This window comes from Budorcas taxicolor, chromosome 6 (genome assembly GCF_023091745.1).
Source record: "Budorcas taxicolor isolate Tak-1 chromosome 6, Takin1.1, whole genome shotgun sequence".
Classification (NCBI taxonomy): Eukaryota; Metazoa; Chordata; class Mammalia; order Artiodactyla; family Bovidae; genus Budorcas; species Budorcas taxicolor.
The window spans coordinates 26131714-26153499 of NC_068915.1; the positions used below are offsets into that span (position 1 = coordinate 26131714).

Below are 21786 nucleotides of genomic sequence, written 5' to 3' on the forward strand. Positions count from 1 at the left end.
CACCCGCCACGTTCCAGCCCCCGCAACCCCCGCCTCCACGCTCGCCCAGGCGCTGGCGGACGCATGCCCCGCCCACATCCCCGACCCTGCGCGGCTGTTCTCAGTTATCTGCTTCACGCTCACTGCGGTCTGAGGAAATGGCGAACCAGGTATAATCAGCTGTTACACTGGCTGAGTCCAAGAAAGGGAGAGAGGGAGGGAAAGCATGGAGCTGAACCTGGCCGCTGGCTTGAGAGGAGTGGGGGGCGCGTGGGGCTTGGCCCGGAGCCTGACTCTGGCTGGTGGAGCTGAAACGCAGCCGTGGGGAGCTAGCAGCTCAGCAGGGAGGAAGGGAGGAAGCTTTGATTCGGCTCTTTTCCTGGCCGGGTTCTGCTGCTTCGGGGGCAGCCGAAGCGGGATGGGGGTGGGGAGAACCGGAGAGTGGGGGCGGGGTGGGATCGGTATCCTGGTATTTTGGAGGTGGTTTAAGAGTCCCCACGCTTTGCGTACATAAAGTTACATCACTTGCTGTGGATCATACTTTCAGGTAGCAAAGCTGCAGCTAGAGCCCGTGCTCCTAACCGCTAGGTTGTGTTTCACCATAGTAGTTCATAATTGAGCTATTTTTCTGCCTCCAAGGACTGTACTTTTGGAAGGCTCCGTAAAGTTTTGGAGCTCCTGGGCACCAGAGCTTTATACACACCCTACTTTAATCCTTTTGTAACACCTATGCAAGATAGTACCCCATTTTAGATTAAAAAAAACTTGAGAGTTACAGGTTAGTCGCGATTAGTGGTCACACTAAGGATAGTGAGCCGGGGTTGCACCCTGTGCAACAAACTATTAAAAATTCCTGAAATACACATTAGCCAGTAAAGGCAGAAATGCGCGAGTAACAGGATTAACCTAACGTCGCTGTTTGTTTTAATGCTTTACAAGGTTAAGAAATTTTCTTGAAAGATTTGAACTTGAATAGAAATGATAAAGTCTAAACGACCTTTAAGATTTAACAAGTTTGCAGCTGTTTTTCCTGTGATAGTTCAGATGTTGAAGCAGGGCCCGTTGCCTGCGGATTTAGAGTGAGGCTTTGTTTTGTTTAGAATCGTTATTGAAAGGAAGACGTTAAACTTTCAGATATGCTTTAAAAGGGGGGAGGAGGGATTTAAAGATTAGATTGTGAATGAATTATTTATTCTTGTTGGTTTAGATCTGTAGAATATGTGATTTCATTGTTAGTATTTTGAATTTTACCTTTGGAGTTTGGGATTTATGGTACACTGAGGTGAAAAAAGTTTCTAATGCAGTGTATCAATTTTTTATCAGCATTTAATATCTACATTTTAATTTTAAAAGTGATTATTTCCAGCCTCATAAGTTTATGCAAGCCACTCATCCCTCTGCATAGGTCAGCTCTTCTTTTCCTCCACTCTTTGTTCTCTTGCTACTAATGGCTACTGACTTATTTCTGCAAAGCTGCACTTTGTTAAGGACTGTATTAGGGCCTTCATTTTCATATCCACAGCTCACAATCGTTCTATATGTAGATATTTTATCTTTCTGTAACTGTTGCTCATCTTTCATCCCAGTTAAAAGTGACACTTCCCCAAACCCACCAACCATAGTTACACTGTTACACTCTTTCTCCACATTTTGCATTCTGTAGCACTTTGTGCCTCTCCCTTTAAATCACACATTTTGTAATTATTGGCTTTCAAGTCTACTATGAACTCAGCACGACCTTTATTCCATAACATGTTTCATAATCATTCTGTGAACTAATCAAAACCTTCCTCATTACACTTGATTCTCTAGTAAAGGAGAAGTATACCAACTGGAGTCTCTAAAGTGCAGTATACTATAGAAATATAGTATGAGTCATGTATATAATTTTAATTTTTCTATTAGCCACATTAAAATGGTATTAAGTTGGATTAAAATTTAACCCAATATATTCAAAATACCATCTCAATATATAATCAGCCTTTTTTAAATAGTGAGTCTTCAAAACCTGGGATTATTTTACAGGTATAGCTTATCAGTTCAAACTGGCCATTTTTCAAGTGTTCAAAAGCTACATGTGGCAGGTGGCTGCTGTATTGCATAGCACAATTGAAAGGGATAGGTTTTTTTTGTTTTTTTTTTTTAGATTCCCCATTCTGATTCTCTTCCTTATACCACTTCCCGCTGCAGTTTTACAGTAAACCAGTGTTACTTATACCAGCCTGAGCAAAAAAATTTCATAGGGCACATCTTAAGCATTCAGAGCCCTTGGGCCCTATACCAGACTACTGAATCAGATTCTCTTGGAACCTGTATTCTTTTTTTTTTTTTTTTTTTTTGAACCTGTATTCTTAACCTTCTCCTGCTTATGCGTTGTAGAGGGTCATTAAATATTTGATGAATGAAACTTTTTTTTGGTCATGCAGCTTGCAGGGATCTGAGTTTTCCCCTCCCTTGCTTCCCCAACAGGGACCCAAGCCCCAGCAGTGAAAGTGCTGAGTCCTAACCACTGACTGCCAGGGAATTCCTGAATGAAACTTCAACATGTGATCATCTCAATGAAAAATTTTTAATGAGTACTACTTATATAAAGTATAAACACATGCCAGGAGATTCTCAATATCACTTGGAGTTGTGTCATTGTGAATTGGTGATATACTCTCTAAGATTAGCATTCATCATCATCTAAATTAACTAAGTAGTTGTGATTAGTTCAGGAGGATAAGCATCGTGCTCTGTTTTCCCCCACTGCAGGTTATCAAGTGCAAGGCTGCAGTTGCCTGGGAGGCTGGGAAGCCTCTTTCTATAGAGGAGGTAGAGGTGGCACCCCCAAAGGCCCATGAAGTTCGAATTAAGGTAATGAAACATCTAAGGCACTGGAAAAGAAGGCCTACAGTTAGGTCTCTAGATAGATGAGTCCTCTGAGGTCTACAGAGGAGAAATCCCCAAGGGCAGGGTCAAGGAGAAGGGACTGAGAGTCATCCAGCCTTGGAATCCCAGCTGTCAGTCCATCCCTCCCAGTTTTGCAGTGCTCCTCTCCTCTTTTCAGCTTTGGTGCTGCACTGAGCAGCCTTCTCCAAGGATCAGTGGACGAGTGCAATTGATCTTCTGTAGCCTGGGTTTAGGGTGACTTTATAGGATGTTCCCCTTTCTGCTGATCCTGTAACTTAAGATGTATTCTTAAGATTCTTTGGATTATTGGAAGAAACTTCAAATAAGATTTGGGAACAGGTTCCTAACTGACGGGATCAACAAGCAAGTGAAGCAGGGTTGCTTAGAGAGCTTTAAAATGTACTGACCTTTGCAGACAAGTCCAAGGTTCAGGGGATTCATTATTCCAGCACCTCTTAATCTCTGCTGTGGCAGAGAAAGTGAAGTTACCCCTGGAGAGAGGCATATTGCACAAGGCAGCCAGCTGGATACTCTGGCATTCTACTCTGTACTTGTGATGTAAAATCAGTGCTTTAAACTAATGACCATTGAGTAAAATGAACCTTCTAGAAAAAATAACCATTTTTTGCTGTGAATTGGAGTATACTTCCCCCATCCCACCTCCAGTTCTCATGCTTCCGGGGATCACATTTAACAAGTCGAGAAGCCAGGGCCAAATAACTTTTTCAGATTCTTTTAACCCAGGCTCAGGAATCTGAAATCTTTACAGAAATCAACCTGATTGTGATTTTGCTGCTAAAGAAAAAGTTGATCTTGGATGTGCTAATATGAGCTGTACAGGGCTACCAGTCTTCCCCGGGAAACTGCTAACAAACAGCTAAGAATGTTACATTGTAATCAGGTTTAAATGTGAGAAGCAGAAAAAGGGACACCCCCAAGACTTTTCCTTTCTGTGCTTTTGGCAGTTTGAAAAGAAAAGAGATACTTGAAAGCCAGAAAAATTGGGATAAAAGGCTTATTTAAGCAGAAATTCTGTGTGGCTGCTGAAGAGGGAGTTGTTTCCAATAAAAGCTCTTGAGTTTTGCCGCAGACCAAGCAAGCTGGCATATGTCTTTTTAGAAATCTCATTCCCCAACAGTCAGGAGAAGGCCAGCAGTGAGATGGGCTGTACCTGCTTTTGCACACAGGTGGTGTTCCTCTCCACAGCTACATAAAGCACCGTGCCCATAACATGCCTTGGTTTACCTTCTCCTGCTAACGTATTGAAAAGGAGAATAGATACACTATGTTTCATTGCCTATAAATGTACCATTACTTTTATGTACCACTAAGAAAATGCTGCCAATTCCAATTGTTAAGATGCCATCGGTGATGAGCACGTGCTGATTTTAGAGAGGTTAAAATATGAAAGAAGTGTATGTTCTAATCAGTAAAATATGCTGTTAAGTAAAAATGTCTCTGCTTTGCCCTATGTGTCACTCTGAATTGCATGTGCATACACTCAGACGCTATTTAACATCCTGTTAGATTATTGCCACTGCAGTTTGCCACACTGACGCCTATACACTGAGTGGGGCTGATCCTGAAGGGAATTATCCAGTGATCTTGGGACATGAAGGTGCTGGAATTGTGGAGAGTGTTGGTGAAGGAGTTACTAAGCTGAAGGCAGGTAAGGAGGGTATTAGAACCACTTATTTTACAATTTTGGCTTATTTTTATACAAAATTATATTTCTGATAAACTATACATTGTTTATTTGTGAATAAGTTACAGCCTAAGTAAGTTGTCAAGATTGATTTTATTCCTCATCTGGAAAACACAAATATTTGAGAGCTTCTTCTTTCTGATTATGAGACTGCTACTTATATGACATGGTTTTTGCCCAATTAAGCAAGAATTTTTGAAGATGCATCAAATCAGTATATTGAAGCACATGACTTCCCTGTTCTCCACTTGTTTGGAAAGTTTCATTTAGATAAAAAATTTGAAGCTTGTTTTTTGTTTCTTTTTTTGCATAGTCAGGCAGTGTCTGATGTTATGTACGTAAAATTCTAGGCCTTAAAGTTGTTAACCTGCAAAGCTGTGTGAGTTGACAAGAATGGGAATTTGTAGGGGCTGAAGTATTTGTTTAGAATCAGGTGCTACCAATTCAGGATAGTGTCCTTGCGTTTGTTTTCTAGGTGATACTGTCATCCCACTTTACATCCCCCAGTGTGGAGAATGCAAATTTTGTCTGAATCCTAAAACAAACCTTTGCCAGAAGATAAGGTTAGTATCTTTTTATTTTATTCTTAAAACAAGAGGTAATATTAATCATGATAAGTAATTACATGGCAATTTATACAGAGCATTCTAGGTGCATTGTTTCATTCTGTCTTTATGGCAACCTGTCATTATTACTGGCATCACTGTATTTTCATAGATGAGAAAATTTAGACTTGGAAATTAAGTGGTGTGCTCAGCATCATCAGCTGTTGGGAGAGAGAATGCAATTTTCTGAACCCATTCTCTTTCCATAATACTAGGCTAAATTTGCCAAAATAGGTAGTAAGGAGGGACATGGTTATGAAATTGAATGAAGGAATTTTTATGAGCCATTTTATTGTCCATGACACTGAAGTAATAAAACTTAGCTCATAAGGTTTTGGTAAGACTCCAAGAGATAACATAACCCTTTGACAAAGAAAAGGTGGTTATTTTATTGTAGCAAGGTTACACACTTAAAGAACTTCTTTGAGGCATTTAAGATCTTGTGTCTATTTTCCCCCTTTTGCCTCTTTTTTGTCACTGAAGTAGAACATACATATAATGAACTAATTAAAGTGCACAAATACTAAGTGTACAGCTCAATAGATTTTTATGCCTAAAGACACCTAATAGTTATAACCTTCACTCAGATCAAGATAGGAAACCCTTCCAGCTGCCCACAGAGTTCTTCATGTCCCTTACAGGTAAACACCTACCTCCCTCAAAGGTAACCACTACTATTATTTTTCACTGTAAAACTTCATATAAACAGAATTATGCAGAATGTGCTCTTTTGCCTGGTTTCTTTCATTCATAATGTCTGTTGAGGTGGCCACGCTGCTATATGCCTCTGATTCTCTTTTGTTTCATTCCAAATATCTCTGTTTACCCTTTCTCCTGTTCATGGATATTAACATTGCTCCCCACTTTGACCCTGCTATGGTTAGTGCCACTGGGAGCATCTGTGTGTGACTCTTGATAGATATCTTGATGGACATTTATGCAACTTTCTCTTGGGTATTTCCCTAGGATTGAAGTTGCTGAGTCATGGGATATACTCCCACCCAGCAATATTTGGGAGATCTGTTTGTTTTTGCATTGTTTTCTAAAGCCATTGACAAAATTAGTTTCTTTTTTTGGAAGACAAAATTGCATTTATTTTATCACATAAACACAGTTACAAAACTAGAACCAAAAAAATGAAACTATAGTCATTTTGAAAGGGAATTCCAAACACTATCTGAAAGACTTGTGACATACCAAGTAGAATAATGGTTGTAGGCTTTTTTGTGGCTGTCTGTAAGCTTTTAGAAGGACAAGTTCTTTCAAAGCTTAAAATATATCCCTTACCACCTTTTGTTCATGAGCCTCTTCTGAGAGCAGAGCAGTTTCTGACATTGAGAGCTAAGCAAATTTAACTTGCTCTCATAAAGATATGAATGTTATTGGGGTAGAGCTTTGTCACCTGTTTGTTTGTTTCTGGTCATATTTACGTTTCTCTCAAAGGAAATGTTCTTGAATCCATAGGCAGTTGACTTTTTCTTCATCTGTATATATTTTATTTATTCATATATATTCCAAAGGTTTATCCAAGACTGTACATCAAGTTCTAGTGTTTATTTTTATTAAAAGTAACCTATTTATTTATTAAGCACTCTGTGCCAGGTACAATGCTAATTTACATAACCTCTGATTTGATTTTTTAGCAATCTCTAAGAAAGATCATTTCTCTGATTTTCTAGTGATAGAATGAAGGCAGAGAAGTTAATTCACTTGACAAGGGCCACATGGGATTTGAACACAAGTGTGTGTGACCCTCTCGAACTAACACCAACAAAAGATGTCCTTTTCACTATAGGGGACTGGAATGCAAAAGTAGGGAGTCAAGAAATACCTGGATTAACAGGCAGATTTGGCCTTGGAGTACAGAATGAAACAGTCAGCAAAAACAAGACCAGCAGTTGACTGTGGCACAGACCATGAACTCCTTATTGCCAAATTCAGGCTTAAATTGAAGAAAGTACGGAAAACCAATAGACCATTCAGATATGACCTAAATCAAATCCCTTAGAATTGTACAGGGGAAGTGAGAAATAGACTCAAGGGATTAGATCTGATAGGGTGCCTGAAGAACTATAGACGGAGGTTCGTGACACTGTACAGGAGACAGGGATCAAGACCATCCCCAAGGAAAAGAAATGCAAAAAGGCAAAATGTTGTCTGAGGAGGCCTTACAAATAGCTATGAATAAAAGAGAAGCGAGCGTGTTTGCTATGACCAGTGCATTTTCTTGGCAGAACTCTATTAGCCTTTCCCTGCCTCATTCCATATTCCAAGGCCAAATTTGCCTGTTACTCCAGGTGTTTCTTGACTTCCTACTTTTGCATTCCAGTCCCCTATAATGAAAAAGACATATTTTTCGGGTGTTAGTTCTAAAAGGTCTTGTAGGTCTTCATCGAACCATTCAACTTCAGCTTCTTCAGTGTTAATGGTTGGGGCATAGACTTGGATTACTGTGATACTGAATGGTTTGCCTTGGAAACGAACAGAGATCATTCTGTCATTTTTGAGATTGCACCCAAGTACTGCATTTCAGACTCTTTTGTTGACCATGATGGCTACTCCATTTCTTCTTAGGGATTCCTGCCCACAGTAGTAAATATGATGGTCATCTGAGTTAAATTCACCCATTCCAGTGCATTTTAGTTCGCTGATTCCTAGATTGTCGACGTTCACTCTTGCCATCTCCTGCTTGACCACTTCCAATTTGCCTTGATTCATGGACCTAACATTCCAAGTTCCTATGCAATGTTGCTCTTTACAGCATTGGACCTTGCTTCTATCACCAGTCACATCCACAACTGGGTATTGTTTTTGCTTTGGCTCCATCCCTTCATTCTTTCTGGAGTTATTTCTTCACTGATCTCCAGTAGCATATTGGGCACTTACTGACCTGGGGAGTTCCTGTTTCAGTATCCTATCATTACCTTTTCATACTGTTAATGGGGTTCTCAAGGCAAGAATACTGAAGTGGTTTGCCATTCCCTTCTCCAGTGGGCCACATTCTGTCAGACCTCTCCACCATGACCCACCTCTACACATAGACATCACCAGATGGTCAACACCGAAATCAGATTAATTTTATTCTTTGCAGCCAAAGATGGAAAAGCTCTATATAGTCAACAAAAGCAAGACCAGGAGCTGACTGTGGCTCAGATCATGAACTCCTTATTGCCAAATTCAGGCTTAAATTGAAGAAAGTAGGGAAAACCACTACACCATTAGGTATGACCTAAATCAAATCCCTTATGATTATACAGTGGAATTGAGAAATAGATTTAAGGGACTAGATCTGATAGATAGAGTGCCTGATGAGCTATGGAATGAGGTTTGTGACATTGTACAGGAGACAGGGATCAAGACCATCCCCATGGAAAAGAAATGCAAGAAAGCAAAATGGCTGTCCGAGGAGGCCTTACAAATAGCTGTGAAAAGAAGAGAAGCAAAAAGCAAAGGAGAAAAGGAAAGATATAAGCATCTGAATGCAGAATTCCAAAGAATACCAAGAAGAGATAAGAAAGCCTTCCTCAGTGATCAATGCAAAGAAAGAGACGAAAAGAACAGAATGGGAAAGACTAGAGATCTCTTCAAGAAAATTAGAGATACCAAGGGAACATTTCATGCACAGATGGGCTCGATAAAGGACAGAAATGGTATGGACCTAACAGAAGCAGACGATATTAAGAAGAGGCAGCAAGAATACACAGAACTGTACAAAAAAGATCTTCACGACCAAGATAATCACTATGGTGTGATCACTCTCCTAGAGCCAGACATCCTGGAATGTGAAGTCAAGTGGGCCTTAGAAAGCATCACTATGAACAAAGCTAGTAGAGGTGATGGAATTCAGTTGAGCTATTTCAGATCCTGAAAGATGATGCTGTGAAAGTGCTGTACTCAATATGCCAGCAAATTTGGAAAACTCAGCAGTGGCCACAGGACTGGAAAAGGTCAGTTTTCATTCCCGTCCCAAAGAAAGGCAATGCCAAAGAATGCTCAAACTACCACACAATTGCACTCATCTCACATGCTAGTAAAGTAATGCTCAAAATTCTCTAAGCCGGGCTTCAGCAATACGTGAACTGTGAACTTCCAGATGTTCAAGCTGGTTTTAGAAAAGGCAGAGGAACCAGAGATCAAATTGCCAACATCCGCTGGATCATGGAAAAAGCAAGAGAGTTCCAGAAAAACATCTATTTCTGCTTTATTGACTATGCCAAATCCTTTGACTGTGTGGATCACAATAAACTGTGGAAAATTCTTCAAGAGATGGGAATACCAGACCACCTGACCTGCCTCTTGAGAAACTTATATGCAGGTCAGGAAGCAACAGTTAGAACTGGACATGGAACAACAGACTGGTTCCAAATAGGAAAAGGAGTACATCAAGGCTGTATATTGTCACCCTGCTTATTTAACTTATATGCAGAGTACATCATGAGAAACGCTGGGCTGGAAGAAGCACAAGCTGGAATCAAGATTGCCAGGAGAAATATCAATAACCTCAGATATGCAGATGACACCACCCTTATGGCAGAAAGTGAAGAACGAAAAAGCCTCTTGATGAAAGTGAAAGTGGAGAGTGAAAAAGTTGGCTTAAAGCTCAACATTCAGAAAACGAAGATCATGGCATCTGGTCCCATCACTTCATGGCAAGATGGAGAAACAGTGAGAGACTATTTTGGGGGGCTCCAAAATCACTGCAGATGGTGACTGTAGCCATGAAATTAAAAGACGCTTGTTTCTTGGAAGGAAAGTTATGACCAACCTAGACAACATATTAAGAAGCTGAGACATTACTTGCCAAAAAAGGTCCATCTAGTCAAGGCTATGGTTTTTCCAGTAATAATGTATGGATGTGAGAGTTGGGCTATAAAAAAAGGTGAGCACTAAAGAATTGATGCTTTTGATCTGTGTTGTTGGAGAAGACTCTTGAGAGTCCCTTGTACTGCAAAAAGATCTAAGCAGTCCATCCTAAAGGAAATCAGTCCTGAATATTCATTGGAAGGACTGATTGCTGAAGGTGAAACTCCAATATTTTGGCCCCCTGATGCAAAGAACAGACTCATTTGAAAAGACCCTGGTGCTGGGAAAGATTGAAAGCAGAAGAAGGGGACAACAGAGGATGAGATGGTTGGATGGCATCACCGACTCAATGGACATGAGTTTGAGTAATCTCCTGGAGTTGTCTATGGCCAGGGAGGCCTGGCATGTTGCAGTCCATGGGGTCTCAAAGAGTTGGACATGACTGACTGACTGAACTGATTGACTGTGTCTGTTTTTATGACCTATATTCCTAAGCAAGATGTTACAACAACCATTTAGACTATCAAAAATAATTTTGAAACCATTGCAAGAGAGAAGATAACTTGAATCCATGGGGACTATTACACTTTTGAAATAGGCCTCCTAAGAAAACTGAATTAACCAGTTTGGACATCTGCTTTTATCTGCTGATCTGGATCAGTTCAGTTCAGTCACTCGTTCGTGTCTGATTCTTTGCGACCCCATGAACCGCAGCACACCAGACCAACTCCCTGAGTCCACCCAAACCCGTGTCCATTGTGTCAGTGATACCATCCAACCATCTTATCCTCTGTTGTCCCCTTCTCCTTCTGCCCTCAATCTTTCCCATCATCAGGGTCTTTTCCAGTGAGTCAGCTCTTCGCATCAGGTGGCCAAAGTATTGCAGTTTCAGCTCAACATCAGTCCTTCCAATGAACACCCAGGACTGATTTCCTTTAGGATGGACTGGTTGGATCTCCTTGCAGTCCAAGGGACCTTCAAGAGTCTTCTCCAAGACCACAGTTCAAAAGCATCAATTCTTCTGCGCTCAGCTTTCTTTATAGTCCAACTTGCACATCCATACATGACCACTGGAAAAACCATAGCCTTGACTAGACGGACCTTTGTTGGCAAAGTAATATCTCTGCTTTTTAATATGCTGTCCTGGTTGGTCATAACTTTCCTTCCAAGGAGTAAGCGTCTTTTAATTTCATGGCTGCAGTCACCATCTGCAGTGATTTTGGAGCCCAGAAAAATAAAGTCAGCCACTGTTTCTACTGTTTCCCCATCTATTTAGTTGCTTGTAATCTCTGCTGTGTGGATGCTATTTTGGCTTAATGCTTTAAAGTTATATTTGCTCACAGTTTCATGATGGAACTTTTTTTCTTTTTTAAAAAATTTATTTAACTCATGTACACCTGTCGTGGATTCATGTCAATGTATGGAAAACCAATATAGTATTGTAAAGTAAAAAAATAAAAAAATTTTTTAAAAATTAATTGGAGGCTAATTATTTTACAGTATTGTAGTGGTTTTTGCCATACATCAACATGAATCAGCCATGGGCACACATGCGTTCCCCATTCAGAACCTCTCTCCCACCTCCCTCCCCATCCCATCCCCCAGGGTCATCCCAGTACACCAGCTCTGAGCACGGTGTCTCATGCATGGAATCTGGACTGGCGATCCCCTTCACATATGATAATATACACATTTCAATGCTACCGTCTCAAATCATCCCACCCTCACCTTCTCTCACAGTCCAAAACACTGTTTTTTACATCTGTGTGTCTTTTGCTGTCTCGCATATAGGGTCACATGATGGAATTTTAAAATCATTTCATGTGATCCATAAGTTGTACCTGTTAAAATTATTTCAGTACCCTTGACAGGTAATCTAGAAGGATATTGAATGTTGGAAAAGATTCATAAGATTATAATTCTTTTAAAAGTTTTCCTAATCAGGCATTGGTGAGAGGTGCTAAATTGATTAATGAATACTTTAGAAATTAGAGTTTTGGTCTTAGCACAGTCTTCTAACTATTTACTGGTCATCATTTTTAAAAGTTGATTTCTTTTTCTTTAGAGTCACTCAAGGAAAAGGATTAATGCCAGATGGCACTAGCAGATTTACTTGTAAAGGAAAGACAATTTTACATTACATGGGAACCAGCACATTTTCTGAATACACGGTTGTGGCTGACATTTCTGTTGCTAAAATTGATCCTTTAGCACCTTTGGATAAAGTTTGCCTTCTGGGTTGTGGCATTTCAACTGGCTATGGTGCTGCTTTGAATGCTGCCAAGGTAAGTGTTAGCCTGGGTTTTAGCTTCCACCTTCTAACTTCATACAGCAAAGCTTTGCTGAAATAGTGAACTTGGCCCAACCTGTAAGAAACCTAATGATTTCGCTGACTCTTACGGAATGAGTACCTTATAGGCTGTCTTTAATGTTAGGTGGAGCCTGGCTCTACTTGTGCTGTCTTTGGCCTGGGAGGAGTTGGACTGGCAGTTATCATGGGCTGTAAGGTGGCTGGTGCAACCCGGATCATTGGTGTGGACATCAATAAGGATAAATTCGCAAGAGCCAAGGAGTTTGGGGCCTCTGAGTGTATTAACCCCCAGGACTTCAGTAAACCGATCCAGGAAGTGCTCATTGAGATGACGGATGGGGGAGTCGACTATTCCTTTGAGTGTATTGGTAATGTGAAAATCATGGTGAGTATGCCTGGTTTCATTCCGTGTGCTTGTGTGTGTGTGTGTGTGTAACTGCATTTTAAAATGTAATTTCCTTTATTAAGATAAAAAAATTGTTTTGTTTTGCAAAGGAGAAGTCTTAAATTCTCGGGTAAGAATGGTTGCTGAAAGAAGGGGAAAATAACTATTGAACTGTACAAGGGAAAGATGAAAGAAAATGTTTCTTTGCCTTTCAGTCTATGCTAAATCTTGGAAAGTGCATTTCATTAAATGAAAAGGCAAAACGATGCAGTTATAGAGAACATGGGCTTTGAAATTAGATACATATCCCCTTAGTAACTCAGTAACCTTGAGCAACTACGTAACTTCTCTAAATCTGTTTCCCCAAGTGTAAAATGCAGATAACAATCAGGTATAGGTATTGTAGGTATGTACTTGACAGAATAGACACTCAGCAGAAGTATTACTGTTACTTCTCTCCTGCTGCCTTTATTAAGGTCTTTAGAATTTTGTGCTAAGACTTACTTTTTAAAGTAGACAACAAATAAAAGCTTTAAATTCTTTCAATTTGTGTTAATATTTAGCCAAGTTAGCAAATTCTTTTAAAAGTACCTGTTAAAATTGTTCAATAAAATTAAACAACTTAATAAATACTTTGATCATTTTGTTGCCATTTTTCTAAAAAAGCTCTCTGTACCACTACCCTGTCCCCCAGCAGTTGCTGGGGCAGTAGATCTTAGCAAAATGCACTGACTTCTGTGGTTCGCCTGCAGAGAGCAGCGCTGGAGGCCTGCCACAAAGGCTGGGGCACCAGCGTGGTAGTGGGCGTAGCTGCCTCTGGTGAAGAAATCGCCACTCGTCCATTCCAGCTAGTCACGGGCCGCACGTGGAAAGGCACTGCCTTTGGAGGTAATTTGATGGATGAGGACATTTTCTTCTATTATTTCCTTTAGCAGAATTGTAATCCCAATGAGTACTAACCCTGGGGACTGGGGAGGTGCTCAGCTTCTGAAACACAAGGCTACTTTTTATACACTGAAAAAAAATACTAATATTCCATTAATGAAATAGCTGGGACTAGGTCAGAAGCTGGATACAGGATAAACCAGGACAGCCACCTTGTGTCATCTGGTAGACTTATATAGGTTATTGGCATTTTTTTTTTTTTTTACAAATTTTCCCAGAGAGTGCAGTGATCCCTGGATGTGATCATGCTTCTCTCTAAATAGTACTGATTTCAGAAGTAACCAGTCTGAATAAAACTTTAAGTTAGACAGAGCCTTATAACAAAATGGAAAAGCTGCCAGACTGATCATTTTTCCCTTGAGTGATCCTAAAAGTATGTGGTTACCTGGGGTTGCCAACTACCAGGAGAATGCTAAGAAACAGTTTCTCTTTCTTAGGGTTGCTCACCTAGGGAAGAGAAAAGACATCAAAACATGTTTATATGTCCCAACTATTGTGAATGAAGGAAATCTTAAGTTTTTAATCGATTTTAAAAAAATATATTTGTCTCCTAAGGAAAAAGTATTACATAGCATGAGTTTCAAATGAAATGACCTGCGTCTAACAAAGTGTCTCATTCCCGGCCTCATATCATGCCACATTTTTTTCTCAAGGCCAGAAAATTGGGAAAGTATGAAAAATGAGGGGTTTGGCCTAAGTTTTCCTCTTTATACTACACAATTTGTCCAGGAAAATGTCAAGCTGACTAAACCCTCTTTTCAAAGCCCTAGACACTAGTATGCCCCACTTGAGTGTATTAGAACAGACTTGCAGAGCCATACATGCAGCTCAGGGGCATCAGCTGAGGTTCCAGAGCTATATTTGAGAATGTTTTAAAAATGTCTGGGAGACGGAGCCGGGGGGTTGGAAGTCACTTCTAACTGAAGCCTTGGGAAATAAGCCGGGGCCTTGGGGCCCCATGGGTGTTGCTAACCCATGACTCACAATGTAAATAGAAGTTTTGGTGTAGGGAATAGCAATAGCTGTAGTTGTCTGTTACCCGGAGATGAGGGGAAAGAAAAAAAAGGCACCGGTTTGGAATAAAAAGGTAATCTGTTGAGGATGTAGGGAGGGCGATTTGGAAAAGGGTCAGAAAGATCCCCTGGAGAAGGAAATGGCAACCCACTCCAGTATTCTTGCCTAGAGAACCCCATGAAGAGAGGAGGCTGGTGGGCGGCAGTCCATGGGTTCGCAGAGTTGGACACAACTGAAGCGACTTAGCACACACACAAAAGAAGCTTGAGATATAGTCCAAAGAAACCCTAGTTTAAAAAGGGGGAAGGCTTATTTGTACATATACTGCTTCTTTTAATAATACAAGTGAAACACTGAAGGATCTGACTTTAAAATCTCAACATATAAGTAAAGGTCTTCTACTTTGCTTTTCAGTTCAGTTTTTTTATTCTGAGATGTCATCTTTATTGTTGAAATTAAAAGCATAGAAATAAAGTCATGTATCACATCAATTTTGTTCTTCCTTGAATTTCATGTTTATAGAAATTTTGCTGTTTTGGACTTAAATAATCTTGTTCTGAGACTTCTAGAGTTCTGTCCTGTATAGTTTTAAAATCTCCATTAAGGTTTAATGAGATTTTAGTAAATCTTAACACAGAAAAAAGAAAAGTGCTCAAAAGGCATCTGCTTTTTTCTTAACTAAAGATGTGTGTTAAATTCTTGCTCCTCTCTAGTTTGATTCTGAAGTTTTTCATTCCTCATTATGAAAAAATTAATTCTAGATGTCTTTGTCACCTACTAATAAGCATACTATAGAGATTTGTTTGGAAAAATAATGAATAAATGTATGATTTCCTTTAGGATGGAAGAGTGTAGAAAGTGTCCCAAAGTTGGTGTCTGAATATATGTCCAAAAAGATAAAAGTTGATGAGTTTGTGACTCACAGTCTGCCTTTTGACCAAATTAATGAAGCCTTTGATCTGATGCATGCCGGAAAGAGGTAAGCTTTCTCTTTAGCTGTGTAGTATAGACTGTGGTAATGATTTAGGGCTTACAGAGGAAGAAGTATTAAAAAAAAAAAGTTCTAGTGGTGTTAAATGACTCTGAACTTTTGTTTATTGTTTTCTTCTCTTACAGCATCCGAACTGTTGTAAAGTTTTAAGTTCAAAAGAGGAGAATTCTTCCATCCTTGTAACTAAGTCTTGGGGTCTGATTGGAGCAGCCACAAAAGCAGAAAGGAGCTCTTTCAAGTTCACAGCTTGTTAGATCTTCACTAACCTACTCTAAGCAATAATGTTTTGTATGTAAATTGCTACATGTCTAATCAAGGATAAGGCTAATACTGTCATAAATCTGTTTTCTGGTCTCTTCTTCACATAAATAATTGCTAGCTCATTAAAGAATATTCCTAACATAATAAAAGGAATGCCTGTATATGTGTGGGGGTTGTCAGCTGTTTCATGCTGAATTCATTCTCATGATTTCTCTGCCTGTTATCTTCATTCTTTAAAGGAAAGACGGAGACGGCACGGCAGTGGTGAGTGTATGCCATTGTCTTCCCTGTCATTGGTAACATTCTTGTAACTTTTAAGGATCTCAGACCCATTATTAAAGAACAGATTTCTCCAGCCAACCGAAATCTGTTTAGGTGAGACTATCTTTTTTTTTTTTTTTTTGGCTGCACTGGGTCTTTGTTGCTGCGCCAGTGCTCTCTAGCTGCAGTGCACGGGCTTCTCACTGTTTTGGCTTCTCTTGTTGCAGAGCACAGGCTCTAGGGTGCTTGGGCTCAGGAGTTGCCACACGTAGGCTCTATAGAGTGTGCGGGCTTAGTTGCCCCAAGGCATGTGGAATCTTCCCGGACCAGGGGTAGAACCCGTGTCCCCTGCATTGGCAGGTGGATTCTTAACCACTAGACCACCAGGGACATTGAAGATTATCTTCTTGAGGGCAGGTACCGTGCATTGTTCAAACTTAAAGATTCCCAGTTCCTGGTATAGCATCTGGCCCATATAGAGCACTAGAATTCATTACTGAAACTACCTGTTAAGTAGATAGTTTTGTGTTGTTGATCACTCTGTGAACTTACTTCAGGTATATGGAAAATATTTACTTACTGAATATCCAAACTGAAGCACTTATTTTGTCAAATCTTAACATTTTACTCTTCCAGACCACATTGCCTTTCCTCTGCTGTGGTATAGTCAGCATCCAGAATCGTGCTTGTCACTCTCACCCAGGTCGCCATACTTGTACTATACATACCCGTAAACCTGCCAGTCTACAGTGCTGTCATGCATGCGCTAAGCTGGATGCTATCTTACTCTGCAGCTTTTTCACTCATTACTGTGTGAGTAATTCCTGTTGTATATGATGCTCCCATTCATTGACTACTGTGCAGTAGTAGTCACCTGACATCACCTATTCATCATTTATCTGTCTCCAACTGTGGCATATAGTTGTTTCCCAAATTGTTTCTGTATTGCTAACAACACTGGTGGAATATCCTTGTACATCGTGCTCAATGTCAATCACGTAGGATGTGTATCACAGGATAACATTTTAAACCTTACTAGAAATTGTCAAATTGCTCTTCAAGTTCAGTTCAGTTCAGTCGCTCAGTCGTCTCCGACTCTTTGCAACCCCATGAATTGCAGCACGCCAGGCGTCCCTGTCCATCAGCAACTCTGGGAGTTCACTCAAATTCATGTCCATTGAGTTGGTGATGCCATTCAGCCATCTCATCCTCTGTCGTCCCCTTTTCCTCCTGCCCCCAATCCCTCCCAGCATCAGACTCTTTTCCAATGAGTCAACTCTTCACATGAGGTGGCCAAAGTACTGGAGTTTCAGCTTTAGCATCAGTCCTTCCAATGAATACCCAGGACTGATCTCCTTGGGTCCAATGGACTCTCAAGAGTCTTCTCCAACACCACAGTTCAAAAGCAACAATTCTTTGGTGCTCAGCTTTCTTCACAGGCCAACTCACATCCATACATGACCACTGGAAAAACCATAGCCTTGACTGGACGGACCTTTGTTGGCCAAGTAATGTCTCTGTTTTGAATATGCTATCTAGGTTGGTCGTAACTTTTCTTCCAAGGAGTAAGCGTCTTTTAATTTCATGGCTGCAGTCACCATCTACAGTGATTTTTTGGAGCCCCCAAAAATAAAGTCTGACACTGTTTCCCCATCTGTTTGCCATGAAGTGATGGGACCAGATGCCATGATCTTCGTTTTCTGAATGTTGAGCTTTAAGCCAACTTTTTCACTCTCCTCTTTCACTTTCATCAAGAGGCTTTTTAGTTCCTCTTCACTTTCTGCCATAAGGGTGGTGTCATCTGCATATCTGAGGTGATTGATATACCTCCTGGCAATCTTGATTCCAGCTTGTGCTTCTTCCAGCCCAACGTTTCTCATGATGTACTCTGCATATAAGTTAAATAAGCAGGGTGACAATATACAGCCTTGATGTACTCCTTTTCCTATTTGACACCAGTCTGTTGTTCAATATCCAGTTCTAACTGTTGCTTCCTGATCTGCATACAGGTTTCTCAAGAGGCGGGTCAGGTGGTCTGGTATTCCAATCTCTTTCAGAATTTTCCAGTTTATTGTGATCCACACAGTCAAAGGCTTTGGCATAGTGCATAAAGCAGAAATAGATGTTTTTCTGGAACTCTCTTGCTTTTTCGATGATCCAGCGGATGTTGGCAATTTGATCTCTGGTTCCTCTGCCTTTTCTAAAATCAGCTTGAACATCTGGAAGTTCACGGTTCACGTATTGCTGAAGCCTAGCTTGGAGAATTTTGAGCATTACTTTACTAGCGTGTGAGATGAGTGCAATTGTGCTCTTTAAAGTGGTTGTCAATTTTTACAAATCACATGGGTATGAAATGACTTTAATTTGCATTTCCCTTAATTACTGAAGTCTTTCATTCTTTTGGTCATTTGTATTTTTTTTTTTCTTCTGAGCTTCATTAGTCCTGAAACCAGGTACCGTGGGTTTTTACTGGGTTTCAGTTCCAGCCACGCAGGTTCAAGTCCCAAGCAAGGTTTTGGTGGGGTTCAGGTCCCAAGCAGGGTTTTGGTTGGGTTCAAGTCCCAATCTGAGGTAAATGGTTTCAGTACCTTTATTCATCTACTCTGAAAAGACAAGATTATGTGGTCAAAGTGAAAAAAGAAATCTAAGTGTATTGACAGCATTCTTCTCCCCTCCCCTCTAACCTGAAGATTCTCTGTTCCTTGCCTGCCAGGCTTGGGAACACAGAGTGGAGGTGCCAGACTGAAGAAACCCAGGTAGAGGATGGATCTGTTTCTGTAGAAGGCACACAGAGGAAAATCCAGGAGGGGAGGGGGTTGGAAGGAAGTGAAGACATCAAGCATGAGAAGACATTTGTCTTTCTCTGACTTAGATTATATTCCACTAAAAGTTATTACAAGACAATGGCTATATTTCCCTGTGCTGTACAAAATATCTGCAATCGTGCAATTCTGACTGGGACTTGACTCCCCAGTCATTTAGGTGAGATCACACACCCACCTAGTCTCAGGACTTAATGTAGCTCAGGTTCTTTTTTCAATTGATTAAACATATTTTTAAATTTTGTATTGTGGTATAGCCGGTTAACAATGTTGTGAGAGTTTCAGGTGAAGTTCAGGTTCTTGATGTCTTTTTGCAGAAAGAACACACTGAGAGACAAAGTGATAGATAAGAAATGGGTTTATCTAGAGAGTAGCACATCCACAGACAGGGTGTGGGCCATCTCAGGTGACAGCTCATCTATTTCCTTTTTTGTAAGGTATCTCTTTACATCCTTTGCCCATTTTTCTACTGGATCAATTCTTTTCTGATTGATTTTTTAAGATTTCTTTATTCTAGATGCCAATCCTTTGTAAGTTTTATATTTTAAATATATTTTATTATTTTTAAATTTTTATTTTAGTATGGTCAAGCTTATCAGCGTTCTCCTGGTGCTATTGTTAAGTAGCATTTAGGCTTCTTTACCTTGAGCAGAATAAAGCAGCAAGCAAAAATGGTGCAGTCTTAAATCCCGGTAATCCATTAACACAAAAATAAATACATAAGAGCAATACATGCAAGAGTTAGAACATTCAAATAGTAGACAAAATTACATGGGAAAGAAAAGTTAAACTTCCCTCTCCCCCCCAAAACTGGTGACTGCCGGTAAGTTTATGTATCTTTCCAGAAGTTTCTATGAATGAAATAACATGTATACATATATCTTAATTTATACAAATGAATACTAATTAATACTCTTCTGTGCATTTTTACTTTTTCCACATTATATCTTAAGACTGTTTTTGTATCAGGACACTGATATATATATCTTTGGTTGAATTGAAAGCATGTGCTTTTTCTTGATGTGGTTTAACTGCTCCCATAATGAAAATAGAAAATGGCAGTTATGGTCAGGACTTATTTTTGGATCTTCGGTGCATCTGAAGGACAAAGCAGTATAATCTAGCTTCTCTCATTTTATCTAGAGGGCTAGAGACTCAGTAGGGGCCCAGAGGGCTCCAACCTATTGTCCTGTGTAAACTGGAAGAAGAAATTAAAACTAGCTTCCACCCCAGCTATAAGAAATGTACTTTAATCTGGTTTGTTTTAGCTCAGCCTTCCAGGAACAAAGTATATTTTACTGCCTTAAGCAACTGCAGTAACAAAGAACATATGAGGGTAATAATGGAGAAGAGCTAACAGTTCTTTTAAAATATTTCTTCCACTCATTCATGTATAGTTATACATGAATGTATAGTTATACATGAATGAGAATGGCAAACATTTTATGTTCACCAATATGAGAAAGTAAAGCAATTTTAAGATAGTAAAACAATGTAACCCCAATTCTTGTAGCTGGTCAATTAGGAAGTTTACTTTTCATTTCTGTCACAGTGAAGTGTACATAGTCTTGAGCCAGCTAATTCAGTTTAACAGGTATGAGCATTTCCTGGATGAAAGCACAGTTGCCTCTTTGAAGGAACCAGTATCACCACGAAGATTCTTGGATCATGGGACTATATATAGGTTTAAAGTATTTCTTGTTAAGATCCTTTCAGTATATCCTCTTGGATAGCATCTAGGCTGTTATGTATATTGTAGAACCAAATAGTTTTTGGAAGAACATAGACAACACAGGGCTAAAAAACATTAACTATGTGCATGTAAGCAGATCTGTCCTGGCTGTTTAGAATTCTGCCACCTTAGAAGTATTATTGGGAATTTTTTGAAGTTTAAACTGCTTTATTGGATAAATGGTATATAAGTTTAACAAATGGCTAATCTCTCCACTGTATATTTTATGAAAGCTAGTGAAAAAAAATTTTTAAGGATCTAAAATTTTACAATACTACCAACTTTTAACAGCTTTTTGGTTCTCATTGAAAATGTTCATATACTTGGCATTTTTCAAATCTTGCCAGCTTTTCCATTTTCAGCATGTTGGGCTATTTTGCTTTCTATTTAACCCACCTAGTGATGTTCACTGTAAAAAATAGGGCATAAAATATATTTATAGGCATGTCTGACTTGGAACAAGTTCTTTATTACGTGCACAGGGGACTAATATAAAGTAGAATGTGTGGAATGATGAGGTTTTTGAGGTGAGGGGACAAAGTTGCATTATATCCAAACTTTGTTACAGTGGAGCCAGTTAATGTGTGTACAACTTAAAAATGGCTATACATACATAATGCTACTTCCATTTCTCTCATTTCAAAGCAAATGTAGGTGGTGATTCTCAAACGTTTTGCTGACCTGGGGAAAAGGGAGAATATTTTACATGTGCAGAATGCTTCACAACATCTGCTTGGCTACCAGTCTCCCAAGTAGGCTGATCAAAGCCTTCAAGTAACTAACAATTCTTTGGCCCTAGAGATACTGTGTGACCCAGGAAAAATGATGATCTCAACCAATTTTGTTTCAATTAACATGCAGGATCAGATTCTTTGTCAGCAAATACCCTTTAGAAAAAATACACCACAAACCATATTTGGAAAACATTTAGGTATATTTAAACAGTTACTCAGATAATAAGTGCATAGAACTATAACAAGAAAATCATATCTTTAAAGAAACAATTTATGAAGTGAACTGGCACAGTGAACCAGTACATACAAAGTCCTCTATTATACAGATTTCTTTTGGTGGAACTTT

General features: G+C 39.6%; 1 protein-coding gene across 1 annotated transcript; it reads left to right on the top strand.

Annotated features, from left to right (window-relative positions):
- The first annotated feature begins 65 nt into the window (after window positions 1-65).
- Window positions 66-16038, top strand: LOC128049594 (alcohol dehydrogenase class-3). The gene is made up of 9 exons (XM_052641843.1): window positions 66-149; window positions 2734-2835; window positions 4399-4540; window positions 5052-5139; window positions 12050-12269; window positions 12420-12680; window positions 13433-13568; window positions 15480-15618; window positions 15756-16038. The coding sequence occupies exons 1-9, from the start codon at window positions 138-140 to the stop codon at window positions 15778-15780; spliced, it is 1125 nt and encodes a 374-aa protein (XP_052497803.1). The 5' UTR covers window positions 66-137; the 3' UTR covers window positions 15781-16038.
- The last annotated feature ends 5748 nt before the right edge of the window (window positions 16039-21786 follow it).

Bases quoted from the DNA above. Each gene is read 5' to 3' on its own strand.
- LOC128049594 (XM_052641843.1), top strand. The intron at 12,681-13,432 runs GTGAGTATGCCT...GTTCGCCTGCAG, and splicing joins TTGGTAATGTGAAAATCATG to AGAGCAGCGCTGGAGGCCTG. The intron at 13,569-15,479 runs GTAATTTGATGG...GATTTCCTTTAG, and splicing joins GAAAGGCACTGCCTTTGGAG to GATGGAAGAGTGTAGAAAGT.